At 48.5% G+C, this 18,765-nt stretch overlaps 1 protein-coding gene across 1 annotated transcript in view; it reads right to left on the reverse strand.

The window, feature by feature from the left end:
- PDS5B (PDS5 cohesin associated factor B) overlaps positions 1–18,765 on the reverse strand; it is a 147,856-nt gene that overhangs the window by 48,620 nt on the left and 80,471 nt on the right. The window contains exons 17-18 of the mRNA XM_007955954.1: positions 17,717–17,822; positions 15,110–15,270 (exon numbers count right to left, since the gene is read on the reverse strand). Of these exons, the coding sequence (XP_007954145.1) occupies positions 15,110–15,270; positions 17,717–17,822 (267 nt within the window). The remainder of the gene's footprint in view (positions 1–15,109; positions 15,271–17,716; positions 17,823–18,765) is intronic.

Raw genomic sequence — 18,765 nt, forward strand, 5'->3', positions numbered from 1 at the left:
ACTACAAGATAGAACGGACTGTTTTAAACTTGGGAAGAAAACTATAAATCACAGGGTAACCTCAAAGAAAAATGATAAACCTTCACATCAAAATAAAAAAGAGGACCAGCATGAATATTCAGCAATTACTAAAACAATAGCAATGAAGCAAGTGATAACACGATTCATAAACAAAACGAGTTCAGCATAGAAAATTATATGGACCAAAGAAATTGACACCACAAATAAACACAGAACAAAAATGACAGCAACAAATTCATGTTTGCTGATAATTACATATCTGGCAAGGGAGTTTTCCCTAAGATTTATAGTGGAAGTGTGGATGACCGAACTATGGTACATACACATAATGGAATGCTATGTAGCACTAAAGAATAATGTAGAGTCTGCAAAACACCACATAATATGGATGAACTTGGAAGACATTATGCTGAGTGACACAAGTCAATCACAGAAGGACAAATACAGTATTAGTTCATTGTTGTGGAGGGTCAAGGGAAGGTTTATATATGGAGGGAAACTTTCTTTGTTGGTTGCCAGGGGTGGAAAGGGAGGGGAGGGAACACTGCAAAAACAAAAAATCAACCTATGTCACTTTAGTTTTGTGTATTTCACTGTACATAAATTATATTTCAATAAGATGCATTTTAAAAATAAATAGATAAATTCCACCACCCACACCCCCGCTTGCCCACGACCGTGGCCCCAGCCTGCAGGCCTGATGACTCACTTCCTCAAGGTGCTCGGTTGTCACTGAGAAGCAGCTCCAACCTTGTCCCCGGTTCTATGATGCCTGTGGGTATTTTTGTAGCACAAATAAAAAAAAACTTTTTTACTGAATTGTCCTAGAAACAGGCCACACGTCAGCAGCTGGTGCCCAGAGCGCGTGCACTGTGGCTTCCCAGTGTCATTGCCCAAAGCAGCCCAGGCTCCTGCAGAAACGGCTGAGCTCAGGTCTGCGGCAGGTCACAGGAGATGGGCCTGGCACGTCTTGTCATACGAGACAGCACCGAAATGAAAAGGACGGGCTCAGGGCCAAGTCAGGGTCACAAGTGTGACAATCAGGGCATCAACGGGTGACAACTGTACAGAGAGCCATGAACACCTGCACACCCACACGCTTATCCCAGTGTTTACAGAACAGTGCATACCAGTCACTTCTGCGGGGTGCTCACACACCCACTCAATATTCTGAAAATTTTACACTGAATGACGGGAGAATCCAGTGTCTACATTGAACAAAAGGAAGAGTCCAGAGTCTACGCTGAATGACAAGAAGGGTCCAGTATCCACACTGAATGATGGGAAGAATCCGGTGTCTACACTGAATGATGGGAAGGGTATGGCACCTACTGAATGACAGGGTGGTGGTTTTGTTTGTGAGTCAACTTGGCTGGGCCTGGCTGAGTAGTTGGGCAGCTGGTGGTAGTTATTCCCCATGATGAGACTGGCAATCAACTCCATGGTGGGATCTACCACAAGCAGCTGAGTAGCTGCCTTAGGGATGTGGTCTGCTTCCTGTATTTAAGGAGAAGCCTTGGGAACGGTCTTTAGCCTATGGCACGCTTGGACCCTGCGTATAGCCGAGTCATTGCTCAGCAGCCTGCCATGCTCTGCCGACCTGGGGACTTACAATGGACTTAAGTTAAGGGCCTGCCATGTGGTTTAGTAACATCGGGACTGTGCCTTTTGACTTGTCAGCCTTGGGCTTCTCAGCCTCAGCAGCCAGCAGCTGTCTGAGTGAAGAAACGCCTCTAGCTCCAGGGGGCCGGGAGCAGGAGGCAGAGCTGGACCCCAAGGTTGAGGGGCTTTCACCCAGCCCCTAGAGCCTGGCACTTTGAACTTGGACTTAAAACCTCCAAATTGTAAGAATAAAGTCCTGTTTGTTAAGGCCATCCCATTGGTGGTATAGTCCTGTCAGAGCAGCACTAGGGAACCAGAACAGATGAGAAGAATCTGGCGTGTACACTGAATGACGGGAAGGGTCCGGCGTCTACACTAAATGATGGCAAGAATCCGGTGTCTCCACTAAATGACAGGAAGAGCCTAGGGCCTACACTGCCTTTCCCACAGAAACGGAGCACTGGGTGATGAAAGAGCGCCGATTCTCCTTTCTCAGGACTGAGCTAGTCCGGGAGCGGCAGTTCCAGGAGAACCCCTGCATGGCTTACCCGGTACCAACAGCCGCTAACCCAGACGGAGCGCAGCAAGACCTTCCGTGCCGCAGACAGCTGAGCGCACGCCCAGAGAGCAGTCCTGCACCTACACAGATGGAACCAGAATCCAACCGGGTCTTAGGGTCAGGTGTCAACCCGCAGAAATGCAAGAGACCTGCCAAGGCTGCCACAGGGACATAATCGGTGAGAGCGGGTTTGCAGGAAAGGCTATAAGAGAAGGGACCTGGTCTCTCCATGGAACCATCACAGGAAAGAAAGCGCTAGAGGGGCGTCCACGGGTCACAGGAACTTCAAAGACCCGCCAACCACACTGGGTGAGCAACATCAAAAAATATTACTACATTTTTAAGAAAATCAATAGCTGTTACTGTTAGCTGTGTGTTTGTGGTAAAGGTACTGTTATCTGATATTTTAAAAGACTTCTTACATGGGATTTGCTTCCAAATTTAAGGGGAATGGGGGCAGTGGATGGAGCTATCAAGGAAATCAAAGTGGCCCGGAGTTACTGTGTCTTCACACAACTAACACATGCATCAGAAGGTTTTTTGCAAACCGCACACCCCCCTCAGACATTAGTTTCCTGTGCGCGGTCTGCACAGGACATGCATGTGTCGGGAGGCAGTATACGTGCAAATACGGTACTTGTTAAAGCCGGCTGCAGCCCACAGGACAGCTTGTTGTATGTACATTTCTAACAACTAAATATTTTTTAAAATTAGAGCTTCATTAAGATGTGATCCTTTTTAGGGCTTCCTTGAACAATGAAAAACTGTGTGGTTACTGCAGCAACTAAACTCTCCAGATGAGACCCACGTTGTCGTAACGCGTAATTTCCACAATCAGCAAGCAAGAGAAAAATTACAGCTCTCACACACAAGTGAGACGCAACACCGCTCGGCATTTTTTAAGATAGTTATGTGAAATCTTAAGCTCATCCAGTTGGGTTTTCATTCATTTCAGCAAGTGATTATACAATAAACAGAAGTAAACCGAGCCCATTAACACGGAGAAGACAACAGCCAGTGCAATTCCACAACTCGAAGCCGCAATCTCGGGCATCAGGGACGTGCACAGAAAGCAGCTGCCTCTTGACCACTGGCCCAACAAGTCCGACTTAGGAATACCTCGCACTGATATTCTTCTTCCAAATGGATGGGTTTTCCCGATGGTGCTCATACACACAGAAAATGCAAACAAAATGGAGTCATATAGTGAAAGCATTAAGGGAAACAAATCCTGCTGCCCTGCAGCAGTTACAGCCGGCATTCTGGGGGGCCCCCTTTTAAACCTCTCCGCGCATAGCACCCGCTGCTGAGCGGTGGGCCCCGCGTGAGTCAGAGCAGAAAGAGGGCGGAACCCACACTGTCTGAGGACGTGTTTTCATTCAACAGCGTGGGGACCCTCCCAGGTCAAACAGTGCTAGCGCTACCCTTTCCAACAGTCCCACAGCTCATCACGTGTGGCTCCAGGCTCCCTTTTACTTTTGAACCTTCACAGCCCTGTAACCGTCTCTGTGCTTTGCAAGGAGTTCCTACCAGTGAAATCGCAGGGTGAAAGACCACACGTTTTAAGTTGGGCCGCGTCACACTGCCAGAAGGGGAGCCAAGAGGGGACCCTACAGCTGGTTGACACTGGGTGTGTCGCACACTCATTTCCGTTTCTAGCTTTCCGGTCGTTACTGTCTCCACGACGAGGGAGGCTGGGAGGCTCTCGCACTGTGAATCGCTTGTTCGTTCTCCCGGCAACACAGGCCCAGCTCAGAGACACCGCAGGTTCGGCTGCGGACCACCGCGCTGGGGCGGGCACAGCACCAAGGCGGGGCACACGAACGCTCTGGTTTCCTGGTGCCTGCAGGAGTGATGTCCACACGAGACTGCAGGCTACTGAGCGTACAATCGCACGATCAAGTGTGAAACGTCGTCAGAACGACCAAAATGGGCCCCAGAGACACGAAGCGAGCACACACTGTTGGAAATGGCGCTCAGAGACCTGCAGGACTGCCGCTAGCCCTCAATTTGTAAAACACACGACCTCTGCGAAGCGTAATAAAGCCCCTACACACATTACCCTTTTCTTCGTCACACGCTGAAAACTGTTTTCCAGCCTATCATGTGTGTTTCTAATTTACTCTCTTATTTTTGCTTTTGTCTAAATAACAGCGCTCCCTCACTAAAATGCAGGGGCAGGGATTAACCTGTCCGACTCGCTACAACATTCCCAGGACCTAACACACTGCCTGGTACACAGCAGGAAGCGCTACGTGTTTTTGCAACAAACGTATTTTGCAAAAGAATCAAATCTGTCAGTACCTCATTGATGACTCGCACTAGGGTGCTACTGACCATGTGAAACAGGAGTCAGAGAAAACACGAGGTTCTAGGACTTTCATCAATGCATCTCATAGACTTGAAATCTGAGATTAATCAAGGGTTCATCGTCCACCCATCTGTGATGCGAGTAAAGTCAGGGCAGGCAGTTTGCAATAATTTTCTCTTTTCAAAATGGCTGCCAATTATTCCAAGAACATTTCTTTAACCTTTCCCAAGTGTTAAACTCCCACACCCACCATTTTGGGGGTGCACACACTTGTATACGTCAATTCCAGGTTTTCTGCTTAAAAAAAGAAAAAGAAAAAAACCTCACTGCCATTCCAACTCATGGCGACCCACTTTGGGGTTCCGAGGTAATAAATCCCTATGTAAGGAGATTGCCCAGTCTTCCTTCCACAAAGTGGCCAGTGGGTTTGAATCGCTACCCTTCTGGTTAGCAGGCAAATGCCTTAGGTACTACGCCACCAGCATGGAACACAGGGAACATGTGGGTTTTCAAGGACTGATCTTGGCTACCCTGTCTCAATTGATTCTCTTGGATTTCCCAAGAACAACGATAATCTTGCTTCCCCTTTTCTAAGAAGCTCCGCCTTACATCTTACAGAACACTGGCTAACCCTTCCAAGCAATGTTGATAATGGTGCCGATGGGGTCCTTCCCTTCTCACAGATTTTACTGCCAGTGCTTTTAGCACTCGGATGTGACGGTGGCCCCTGGTTTAAGGGAGATTGTGTTATGAACACATTTAATCCTGTTTTACTGAATTTAATTAGAAATAGATTGTTTTGGATTTAAATCAGATGCTCTTTCAACATCTATCAAGACGATCTCTTGTACTTCCTTTACCCATTGATCCGGTGGTGCAAATACTTAATGCACTTGGTGGTAACCCAAAGCTGGAGGGTCGAGTCCACCCAGAGACACCTCCAAGGAAAGGCCTGGCTGTGTGCCTCTGAAACATGAGCCACTGACACCCTGCGGACACGGCTCCTCTCTGCACACACGTGTCACCACAGGCAGAACCAACTCCAATGACCACCCTGCAGACACGGCTCCTCTCTACACACACGTGTCACCATGGGCAGAACCGACTCCAATGACCACCCTACGGACACGGTGCCACTCTGCACACACATGTCACCACGGGCCATACAGACTCCAATGACCACCCTGCGGACACGGCGCCACTCTGCACACACGTCACCACAGGCAGAACCGACTCCAATGACCACCCTGCAGACACAGCTCCTCTCTACACAGACGTGTCACCACGGGCCAGAACCGACTCCACTGACAACCCTGCGGACACGGCTCTACTCTGCACATACATATCACCACGGGCCAGAACCGACTCCACGGAAACTGGCGGGTTTTTTTAAATAATGAATCATTACATAAATGTTAGGTTATTAATACCAGCCGTCTTCTTACTCCTTGAATTAACCGTATTTGGCCCTAACACAATCTTCTCTGACTATAAATTAGTTACAGTAACACGCCCTCTCTTCACAAACGTTTCACTCCTGATTTTCCGTCTGCCTTCGGTTTCTGTTCATTTACCGGGAGGGAGGGTGGGATTGTCCTTCAGGTTTTCACACTCACAGCCGTTCACCAATGAGGTGTCTGACTACCGGCCAAAAGGTAGAGCAAAGCTGCTCGGATGTCCCTCAGGAGACTGGCCTGGGAGGCGGCTTCGGAAGATGACGGCCTGGAAAGCCCTGGGGGCGGACCCCCCTGCACATGCGGAGTCGCCAGGAGTCGGGACCAGCCCGACGGCCACAGACAACAGGCCACGGGGCTCACCCCAGCTTCGTGAGAAGAATCAGGGTGCTCACTCTTTCCCCTCCACTCTCTGCACAACGGGAAAGAATCTGAAGTCCTGGTTTCTCCTACATTTGAATGACTTCCATCAAGAAACTCTTTGAGAGAGTAATTTTCTTGGTTTCGTTTGTAATGATAGTCTACTGGGGATTTTCTTCTTCCTTCTGGAGCCAATTTTATTCATTACATCATTCTAAATAGTGATTTTAAATCCCAGTTTTCAAATACATTTGCACAGCCACATTTCAAACTTCAGTAGTGAACGGAACAGGTGCCTCCTCTGCACACCCCGACGCCCTTAGCATGTGCATGAAGGGCAGGCCCACCATCGAGAAAACCTTCAACACTGAGCAGAACGACGGGCAAACGCCAACCGGGCTCTGCAAAAAGGAAACAGCCGCCAGACTTGGGGTGTGGGCCGAAGTGACATCCCAGGGATAAGTTCCCAACTCCACCAATGGGGGACTGACCCCTGAATTCTGCTTACTAAGGAGTGTCCTTCATGGGCACTGGGGCACCACGGCTGGCTGGCGGTATTCCTTTCTGTCCGTGATAACTTTCCAGCTGTCAAACCACTAGCTCCGGAAGTCTGATGCGGCTGAAAGACTAAGTCAGCCTCATTCTCCTCCTTGATGCCTGCACTGCAGGGAGTCCCATGGTATGGCTCTTCTAGCCACAGTCTTCGTAACTCCCACCGATCACTGGGTGGGACGAAGGAAATAAGGCGTGTAGCACTCTGATGGTGGGAGTGGTTAGTTCTGTCACCCCACCAGGTTTACAACGAGCCTCCTAGAGCGGAAAGTGGATCTCACTGCGACCAGGAGAGAAGAGCTAGAGGGAAGGGAGGCGCATCCTTGGATTCGAGATCCCTGGCTGAGAGACGCCCCGGCAGAGATAAAGTGGCAGTGCAACCAGGAGGCACACGACAGAGCGGCAGGCTTCCCTGGCCCACAGAGGCAGAGGCAGAGGGAGAGGCCAAGTGCCAGAGAGGCGTGTCTGCGGGCACAGAGAGCCCTGACTGAAGAACGTATCCTCGGTGCATTCCTGAACCTGAATTATAGCGCGTTACCACCCTAATAAACCCCATACTCCTGAGTATTGTCTGTGAGTTCTGTGTGGCCGCTGCCATGAATTACTGAACCCGGCAGACGAGTAGTGTGAGGGCCGCTGGTAAAAGGGTGGAGGGTGGCGGCATGTCTGGCCTCCTAGGAACAAGCCTGGGGCTGCGCCTGCTGCGACCTTACAGGAGGTCAGAGGATGCTGCCCCGTGTCCTTCCTGTAGTATCAGAGAACCCACTCACTCTCTCCTGTTTCCTTCATGTTTGAGAACCACTTCCGTAACGTCCATCGATGCCACGAGGACGTTTTCCTAAACTGTGATGAGCCTTCTTGTCTCGCAGGCTCCCGTTCTCACCCCCTCTTCCAGGGCTCTTCCTCCTCTCCCGTTACGCGGTTGCCTTCTCAGCGAAGGCGCTCAGGCTTTCCGCGTGCGGCCCGCTGCAGCCCTCTGCCCGTTCGCGCCATGGTCTACACCACCTCCCCGCCCGGCCTCCGGTTCGCCGACTCCGCCTCCTGGAACATCGACGCCGCCCCACTGCCCGTCACAGCTCACAGTCCCTCAGGTGCGTGCGCCTGCGCCCCATCCTCAGAGCCGCCGCGCTGGCTGCATGGATCATCGCGGTTTGGTTCTCTTCCTGACAAATACCGTCTGCTCTTTAACTTTTCATGGCAGGTTGGAGAAACTGTCTAAACCATTCTTTTCTTCCCAGAAAGACACAATTCTTCCAACAGTGCTTATCATCCACCGTTTGAATCCTACACTATCGACACGGATTTTATTTGTTTGTATTTTGTTAATTCATTTCTGAATAAAAGACATTCTCTCTGCCTTCTCTCCTACTTAAACAAAAGTCCAGGTAGCGTTGTCCTGATGACTAGACACTAGACATGTCTCTTAAAAAGTCTGCCATCAATAAGGCAAGAAAGGGAAATCAAAGGCATCCAAATTGGTAAGGAAGAAGTCAAACTATCCCTATTTGCTGATGATAGGATCCTATTCCTAGAAAACCCAAGAGAATCAGTCAAAAAAGCTACTGGAACTAACTGAGAGATTTAGCATCGTGGCAGGATATAAGATCAACATCCAACAATCAGTTGGATTCCCCTACACCAGCAAAAAGATTGCTGAGAAAGAAATAAGGAAATCAATAGCATTTACAATAGCTACAAAAAAATAGAATACTTGGGAATGAATATTACCAGGGACACAAAAGACCTGTACAAAGGAAACTATAAAAGACTACTTCAAGAAACCTTAAGAGATCTACATAAATGGAAGAACATCCCATGCTCGTGGATAGGAAGACAGACATTTTGAAAATGTCAATTCTACCCAAAACAATCTATACATTCAATGCAACCCCAATCCAGACTCCATCAGCATTCTTTAAGGATATGGAAAAACCAATAGTGCCTAAGGCACTTGACTGCTAACCTGAGGGCTGTGGTTCAAACCCACCAGCCACTCCCCGGAAGGAAGGTTGGGCAATCTACTTCCGTAATGATACTGCCCCGGAAACCCAAGGAGGGGTCGTTATAAGTCGGGTCCGACTCGACAGCACATAACAACAACAACAAAACTTTATATGGAAAGAAAAGAGGCCTCGGATAAGCAAAGCACTATTGAAGAAGAACAAAGTAGGAGGTCTCACACTGCCAGATCTCAAAACCTACTATACGGCCACAGTAGTCAAAACAGCTTGGTACTGGTACAATGACAGACACACAGACCAGTGGTATAGAATTGAGAACCCAGAAATACATCCATCAACCTGTGGTCAGTTCGTCTGTGACAAAAGGCCGAAATCCATTAAATGGGGAAGAGATTATAACAAATGGTGCTGGCAAAACTAGATCTCCATTTGCAAACAAATGAAACAAGGTCTGGACCTCACACCATATACAAAAACTAACTCCAGATGGATCAAAGACTTACACATGAGACCTAAAACTATAGAGTTTGTCAAAGGAAAAACTGGGGGCAAATTTAGGGGCCCTAATATATGGCATAAATAGACTATCAAGCACAACCCAAAATGCACAAACAGCAGAAGAGAAACCAGATGATGGGCAGAAGACATGAACAGACATCCAGAGAGGATATTCAAGTGGCCAACAAACATATGAAAAAATGCTCATGATCATTAGCCATCAAACAGATGCAAATTAAAAAACAGAGAGATACCATCTGGCTCCAGCACTAGTAGCAAAGTTCAACAAGACAAAAAACAACGAATGCTGGCGAGGATGCCGAGAGATGGGGACTCTCAAACACCACTGGTGGGACTGTCAAATGATAAACCACTGTGGAAAGCAGCATGGCAATTCCTTAGAAAGTTGGAATGAGAAATACCATCTGACCCAGCCATTCCATTACTACGTATATATCCTAAAGATGTGAGAGCCAGGACAAGAACAGACCTATGCATACCCATGTTCATTGCAGCACTATTTACAATAGCCAAAAGATGGAAACAACCGAGGTGTCCACCCACCAAGGAATGGATAACCAAACTATGGTACATGCACACAGTGGAATACTATGCAACCCTAAAGAATAACGTAGAATCGACAAAACAATGCCTAATGTGGATGAACTTGGAGGACATTATGCTGAGTGAAATAAGTCAGTTACAGAAGGGCAAATACTGTATTAGTCGGTTATTGTAAAAAGTCAAGGAAAGATTTATATGTGGGAGGAAATTTTCTTTGTTGGTTACCAGGGCTGGGAGGGGAGGGAAAGGAAAGGAATACTGTAAGGTGGATAAAGTACTGATTTGAGTGAAGAGAAGGGCAATGTCCCAAATGTGAGTGATTGACATGGTGGCACTGAGGAACAGGAAGACATAGAGAGGTACATGGGAGGTATAGACAACAAAGATGAACCTTTTTACACATACAGTACTGCGTTGTCAGTGAAGGCAAACATGGAAATATGGGTGGATAGGTGGGTGGACAGGCTGAACTATTAGATATGTCTATGGAGGGGGTAGTGTGCCTAAGACCATATATAGCGTTGGCAGACAATATTTCTACAAGTGTATTTGTATGTTCTGTAAGAATTCCCAGGTGTATAGTAGAGCTGACAAGGGACAAGGTTGTAGTCACTTCTTGGCCAGTCACCCACCCAGGGGGAGCGAGTAGTTAGACCTATGGCTTGGGACCATGGTTGCAGGGACATCAAGCTTAACTGGCATAACATACTACACAAAAGCATTGTTCCACATGCTACTTTCCTGAGTAGCAATTGGGAACTTAAAAGCTTGCAAGTGACAATCTAGATGCAATGATGGATCTCTCCTCATTCAGAGCAAAGAAGAATAAAGAAAACCAAAGATTCATGGAAACAATTACTCCAAGCAACTGGTATACCGTGTGATCCTCAGCCTATACGACTATGAGACCAGAAGAACTAGATGGTGCCCAGCTACCACTGTCAACCACTTGGAGGGAGATCTATATAGGAGATCCTGGATAGAGTTGGAGAACGATGTAGAACAAAACTTAAAATCACTTTTTTTTTTTTTTTTAAAAAAGGACCAGGTTTGCTGGCCTGATGGAGCCTGATCTGATGGAAGCCCTGAGACTAGCCCCTAGCTGCCCTTCAGTCTGGAATTGAACCCATGACTGTGGCTTCCAGCCAAACAAAAGACAGGCATATGAGCTGAACATTTACCTGAGGTAGATACACTCCTTGGAGAGATGAATCATGGGAGAAGGAAGGGCTGTGTGTGCACAGGGAGACAGCTCAGGGGGCAGGAGTGCATGGAGGGATGGACACAGGGAAGAGGTGACTATGGGGAGGAAGTGGGAAGGGAGCTGTTGCATTGTGGGAAATTGCAGTCAGTGTCATGAGACAAAGTATATGTGAGCTGCTGTGTGGAAAATGTACTTGCTCTGTACACTTTCACCCAAATCACAATAAAAATTAAAAAAAAAAAAAAAATCTGCCATCAGACTCTGCACTCAGGCTGCACGTGATTTCTCAGTGGGCTCGCAGCACGGGGTAGGGTGCCAGACGGCACACGTGCACGGGGCCAGACACCAGGCAGCATGCGGCTGTGGACAGGGCATGGTTTCGGGCACACGTGGCTGCGCACGGGACAGGACGTAGGGCATCCTGTGCTGTGCGTGGACGGGGTCAGGTGTCAGACTGCACGCGGCTATGCACAGGGCAGGGCGTCAAGACAGCAAAGGGCAGTGTGTCCTCCAGCTCCGCGGCTTCTCTCCACATCACTGGGACCCTCTCAACGAGAGCCAGCTCCACTGGGTCTGGGGCCCACCCCGGGCTGCAAGGGAGCCCTCGTTCTGGTTTGCTGCTACTGGGGATGAAACCAGACCCCTGAGCGACAGCCTAAGGCAGAATGTGGCACCTTAAGTCACCAACATTCTGTTCAGCAGTTCAGCACATTTCTGCCTGACCAAGCAGCTGGTCAGGAGACTCTCGCTTCCCAACTCCCCTCTTTGTCTACCCTGGGCCCGTCCCCCCTGACCTCTAAGCTGTGTTTCTCTGGCAGGAAAGCAGACCACCCCACAGAAAAGCAACATGAACACAAAGTCTCTCCTTCACCCTGTCACAGCTGAAACTGGGTTCCCTTACGTCTTTCAAAGTCCGCACATGCCACAATCTGCCCTTCCTCTAAATTAGCAAATGATTCCCATTGATGTCAAGTCGATTCCAACTCATTGTGACCCCATGAGAAAGAGTGGAACCGCCCCACAGGGTCTCCAAGGCAATCAAGTCTTCACAGAAGCAAAGCCCAAACCACACCCACTGCTGTGGAGTCCATTCTGACCCACAGTGCCCCTAGAGGACAGAGTGGAACTGCACCACACGGTCTCCAAGGCTGTCAGTCTCCACAGAAGCAAAGCCCAAACCACACCCACAGCGTGGAGTTGATTCTGACCCAGAGCGCCCCTAGAGGACAGAGTGGAACTGCCCACAGGGTCTCCAAGGCTGTCAATCTTCACAGAAGAAAAGCCCAAACCACACCCACTGCCATGGAGTCCATTCTGACCCACAGCGCCCCTAGACGACAGAGTGGAACTGCACCACACGGTCTCCAAGGCTGTCAATCTTCACAGAAACAAAGCCCAAACCACGCCCACTGCCATGGAGTCGATTCTGACTCACAGCGCCCCTAGAGGACAGAGTGGAACTGCACCACAGAGTTTCCCAGGCTGTCAATCTGCACAGAACCAAAGCCAAAACCACACCCACTGCCGTGGAGTCCATTCTGACCCACAGCGCCCCTAGAGGGCAGAGTGGAACTGTACCACAGGGTCTCCAAGGCTGTCAATCTTCACAGAAGCAAAGCCCAAACCACACCCACTGCCGTGGAGTCCATTCTGACCCACAGTGCCCCTAGAGGACAGAGTGGAACTGCCCACAGGGTCTCCAAGGCTGTCAGTCTTTACGGAAGCAGATCACCAGGTCTTTCCCGTGCAGGGTGGCTGATAGGTGCAAACAGCCAAATTTCTGTTTAGCAACTGAGTACTTAACAACTGCACTACCAGGGATCCTAGCAAATGATAGGCCACTCTCTACACACCTGATTTAAGGGTATGTGCATCAATCAATCAGCACTGTCCCATTTGACCAGTGTAAATGGCAGGCATTCTGTCACTGATTCCACCCAGTCGGTAGCAGGTTCCACTTGTACACACTTTTCATTGTTCTGGTGACTTCCAAAGAGGCTAATTTAATAAATATTCACCTAATGCTATCGTTTTCCCTCAAAATCAACTTGCCCAATTTAATAATTTCCAGTGTGAAATCTGCATCATATTTTGTTCCCTGGAAGACGAACACTAGGAGTTGCTCCCTGAGAGCAGTGTGCACACGGTGGGATTGGCCATCAGCTGAGTTAATTCTCCTGGAGACACATAGGCCCTATCTGTTCCACATCCTGCAGCTCCACAGCGAAGCAGCGGGTGGGTTAGATGCCCTGGTGTGTTCTAAATCATCCACCTCTCTCCCTTGCTCTTGTAGGTTGCCCTGAAAATATCACTACCCAAGGTGCTTTACAATATGAAGGGTTCTGGGAAAGACTGCCTAGCAGGAAAATCCTGAAAACCTCCAGTGAGGAAGTCAAACCAAACCTCGGCCAACGCTCCAGCTAAGAAAGGAACTGTACCCCGTAGAGCCATCAAGCACATGAGATCACAGGGTAGCGTGTGCCCAGGGACAGAGCTCCAACGGCAGCAAGGGACAGGACAGAAGGACGAAGGGAACGGTGAACACAGGGAGGAAGTGGGCAGAGAGCTGTCAGACCATGGGGCATGGCAGCCAACATCACAATACCCAATGGGCAGGACCTGCTAAACGGAACACCAACGCTGCGCAGACTTCCAGCCAAATCACAAGAAAGTGCAAAAAAAGAAAAGCTCTCAAAAGGAAAGGCAGGCAGGCACCGGACCGTGGCAGATGGGTCACTGGCACTGGAGCCAATAGACCTCTGTGATACGCTGGCTCTGTCACTTGCCACCCACAGCCCTAGAGCCCATTACTCCTCATTTGGAAGATTAAGGTAACAGCCACACCTCACTGAATTGTCACCAGGTTTAAATGACAGCACAGTAAGTAGGCAGTTAGTAAATTACGTACCATTATACAGACAGACACATATATACACACACACTTAACAAAACTCTGGTCTGAAGAAGAGCCGTGATATCATTCCAAAAGGAAACGCAGCCTCCAGGCGCGTGTACGGTTCCAAGCAACACGGTCCTCACTGTTGCCAGCACCAGTCGGTGCTATCGACTCTGATACGCACCTCAGGCAGTGTTCACAGATGGCCCAGTGCCATCCAGCAGCAGGCTCTGGGGCTGAGTTCGCAGCCGGGGAAACGAGAACACACCCGGGCCCTGAGCCTCGGGGGCAGCGCCCCTCACAGCCTCTCCCTGAGGGAGCAGGGTCAGGCAAGGCTCCCACCCGAGGAAGCATGTCCTACAAAGACACGAAGCAGGCCAGGGGCTAAGCCAGAGCGACAGGTGGGGTGACAACAACCACCATCACTGTGCTCTGTCCAGAAAGGGTAAGAGAGCGGCGTGTGGAGAAGGTAGGAACCCACACAGAGCAAAGGTCCGTCCCCTGAACTATGTGGGCAGAGCTCCCGATCGGTGACCAACCGGGGGAAGGGATGCCACCTTGCCTCCCGACCGTCAGGCACACTGGCGCCCAGAGAATAACCGCACTGCAAACTTCACTTTGCTGGGTGTGTCCGGTCCCTTCGCCACCCAGGACTGAGGACAACGCTGGGGATGGCCCTGCTACTCATGCTCTGGGGCCCCACACTGACGATCAGAGGCGCGCGAAGCCTCCGCTAAGCTCACACTGCACATCAGACGGCTGCGAACAGTCCGCTCCGCCCACACTGACGATCAGAGGCGCGCGAACCGTCCGCTCCGCCCACACTACACATCAGCCCCGCGTGAACTGTGCACTCTGTGCCTCCAACACCCAGGCCTGTGGAGCTATAACATTTGTCTTTGTCAAAATCTTCACCCAAAACTCATACGTCAGAAAGACAAGCTATGTTTTCATGCGTCTTCTGAAACACCCACACTTGCTTCCAGGAGAAAGGAATCAACGTAAACAGTACAGACCCAGGATAACATGGGCATTTTTTTTCCTCAGCATCTGAGAGTTGGCAACAGCGACACACATGCACCAACCAGACACTGCGTTTCCCCACTATCAGAAGGGACGGGACTCACGATCTGATGTGTGGGAAGTCCTCTTCGATTCTGCTTCCTGTGTTTTTGAAAATCTGTAGGGCGGCCTCCGCTACCTTCTCGTCATCCATCTTCAGACAGGCCAGGAGCGACTCGAAGGTTTCAGCGGAATGAAACGAGATGGGGTGCGTGAAAGACAGGACCTACGAACAAGCCGGGAAACCATTTTAACCTCTTCGCCTGTACGACCGCTCAAGTCTGAAACGTTACATATTAGAAATGCTGCAAATCAAACGTCAACACGAGAAGTCGGCCAAGAGAAACTGGGAGTGTGACAAATAAAGTTACTATGGTGCTGCTGCCGGGCAGGAAGACTGACGGTTCACGCCAGTCAGTTCTGCCCAAACGACACGACAAGCTAAGGTCATTCCAGTCAAAATACTCGGGATTTTCACGAAAGTTCTTTTTTTTTTTGAGAGGGGGGAGTGATGAGAGAAGAAGAAGGTGGAAACAACAAGAGAGAATTTAACAAAACACCCGCACACTTTTAATGAAGATCAGTGGCTGAGACCACCCAAGAACATCTGCAGGGAATCTGCCAGGTGGGGGAGGGGGCAGAACGCTTCCCAGGCAGCAAGAGTCACCGTCACCGAGTCAGCCTGCTGCTCGCTTGGGAACATCAGGAAACAGACGAAGCCAGCCAACAAACAGATCCGAGCTGTCTAAGACCTCGGATGACACACACTGGAGATTACAAAGGAGGGGATTCATGAGAAAACGGAGCCAGGAAAAAGGGCTAGCCATTTGGAGAAGAGCAGAGATGTTCGCTCACCAAACACGTTCAAAGTAAATTTCAGGGGCGTTACTTTTAAAGATAAAGTTTACTTACTGCTCATGAACAATTCAGGCCCCAATGGGGTTCTGCTGATAGTTACTCAGAGACACAGGAGGAGCCATTGTCAAGGTAATAATTTTTATAAACTCTAAACGTGCTTAAAACAAGCAAAGGAAATCAAACATGGCGTGTAAATAAGCAAGCAGCAAAAACACATCCTGTATAATGTCGTGTTTATACAACTCGGACACAAGCAGGACAAGGACCACGTTAGATACTACATCCGAAGTCGGCACAGACCCAGAGACACACACAGACACAAACATACACTACACTGCGAACACTGATGGAATAAGAAACCCAAACTCAGACAATTATCCCTGAAGACGTGCGGGGAAACCACACACTGCTCTGACTTTATTGCTATCCTTTACAACTTCCATCTAACAGAATACACGATATTCTGTGTAGTTATCAAATATGTTCTGCACAACAGTAAAGGTAAATACGGCTGAATTGGGCCATATAAAATGTTAGTGTCTATACACCAAGTGGAACCCAAAAAACAACCAAAAAAAAACAGTAAAGCAATTAAAGCAAAACACAAAATTAGATGAAATATCAGAGTTTGTATCTTTAATCTAGAAAAAGTTCGATCAAATCATCTTTCAAAAGGAAAGGACTAAAATGCCAGGACGTATAAGGTTAAAATATGACGATGATGAACGCCCCACAGGGCAAACACCCAGTGATGACACGGGTGAGGGGAGCTCACTCCTAACTACACGCAGGAAAACATCCTTCCTGCTGATCAAATCAGCAAATCTTTTAAAAATTCCCTAGGTCCCACGTTGGTGAAGTCGGGGGACGGGCAGTTTGACCTGAGGGAGACCCTTTCTCCATAGAGGTGTCTGGCAGCAGACACCCCATTTTGAAAATGGTCAGTCTCCTGAATGTCCATCTAGGATGCCCAAGACACAGGACATCAGCAGGAGACATGACACAGACTTCTAAGCACTGCTTAAGGAAGAACAGAAGACAAATCTGAAGATCGAGCAACAAGACAATTATCAGGAACACTCCCATATACCCTAACGGTGGGTCAATGACTCCTCCCAAAAACGTTATTCTCAATCTGAGCCCGACACTGTGCTGAAACGTACGGCCTTAACATAATCGTCTTTACAGGAAGGACGTCTATTCTCTCCGCTGCAGACAAGGAAGCCGAGGCCATCAACCTGCCCAAAGGCAAACAGCTCGTGAGTGACAGCCAACATCTGCACCTAAAAGTGGTCTCAGAACACGGAGAACAATGCTTATACTTTATTATGGAACACAGAGAACAAAATCGTGCATTCCATCGGCCCCCAACTACATGAACATGGGTATTTGAAGACGGCCAACGGGAGGCAAAAGAGACATCATTGTTTACGTGCAGCTGTTTATGCTTTCTCCCTCATTTTGATCTGCTAGCTTGTGACTAATACGCAACCACCGTTATAATCAGTGAAAGACAGCACGAGTATTTTTTATCTAACAAGATCACAAACGAACAGGAAGGGTTGGCCCACTCTGCAGTAAGGTGAGCATCTCTGTCACTCACGACCCTTCGACTCAAGCGCCACCACTGCGCTATAACTAACATGACCACTATCCAATTTTCCACTTGGAACTATTCATCTCACATTTCCAAATAAACAGGCAAAGTCTCAACTACCTAACATGACTGAGGACACTTCACCTCATAGCAGACAAACTTAAGAAACAAAGCTTGAGAAGACAATGCCACCATCCCGGGGCTTCAAACAACTTACCTTCAGCAGTTCCAGCCCTGCCCTGATGGCCTGGTCCGTTGGGACACCCTCGTCTTCATCGTCCGCTGTTCCATCTATCGACTTGTTCACTTGCTTAATAAGAGCACTAAATTGTGACAAAAAATAAAACAAGCACTTTCTGTCACTGGCATGTGCTGGCAATGTCTAAGACGTTATCCCAGTATTTTAATACCAAATATTTTCCACACACAGCACACACAAATCACAAGCAAATCTGGTAAGTTTCCCAAATGTCACTGCAATGATAAAATATTGTGGGACATTTTTAAAACCAGCATTTGATTCTGTCCATTCAAATGAGGTCAAACACTGTCAGCTAGCTCTTTATTAAAACCAAAACAAAACCAAACGCACTGTCATCGAAGTCAATTCTGACGCACAGAGAGCCCCCCGGGATTTTCAAGGTGGTAAATCTTCACGGAAGTATCGCCCAGTCTGCCTTCCGCGGAGTGTCTAGTGGGCTTGAACTGCCAACCTTCGGGTAGCGGTCAGATGCCATACGTACCATGCCACCAAGCTCCTTTGCTCATTATTTGTGCTGTCTCTACTTTGATTATTGTCTCTTACACGGATGACCTATGTACACCCAAACACATCAGTGCAAGATTTTAACCAGGATTGTTCAAAAATCTGGGATATACATTGTCAAATTCTTCTGTAGAGAAATTTTCCCCATCAAGACAGCTATGAAACTACCCATCCCCCAGCCTTCACCAACATGGAAAATAGGGAATTCTTAAAAGATTTGCTAATTTGATCAGCAAGACGAATGTTTTCTTGTATATAATTAATTATTAATAACATCCACCTTCTATCTGTTAATCGTTGTGTGTTTTCCCTGTGGTGAAAAGATCTAAAATGTATTTTGAGTCCAGTAAAGCATGTGGAAATTTGGGCTTTGCTTCCATAAAGACTGACAGCCTTGGAAACTACTTTGTCCTCTAGGGGCGCTGTGAGTTGGAATTCACTGGAGAGCAGTGGGGTTGGATTTTGGTCTGGACGGCCCCATGTGCAGTTACACCCTAGGA

The sequence above is a fragment of the Orycteropus afer genome, unplaced genomic scaffold (genome assembly GCF_000298275.1).
Source record: "Orycteropus afer afer isolate SDZICR_OR568_19922 unplaced genomic scaffold, OryAfe1.0 scaffold00558, whole genome shotgun sequence".
NCBI lineage: Eukaryota > Metazoa > Chordata > Mammalia > Tubulidentata > Orycteropodidae > Orycteropus > Orycteropus afer.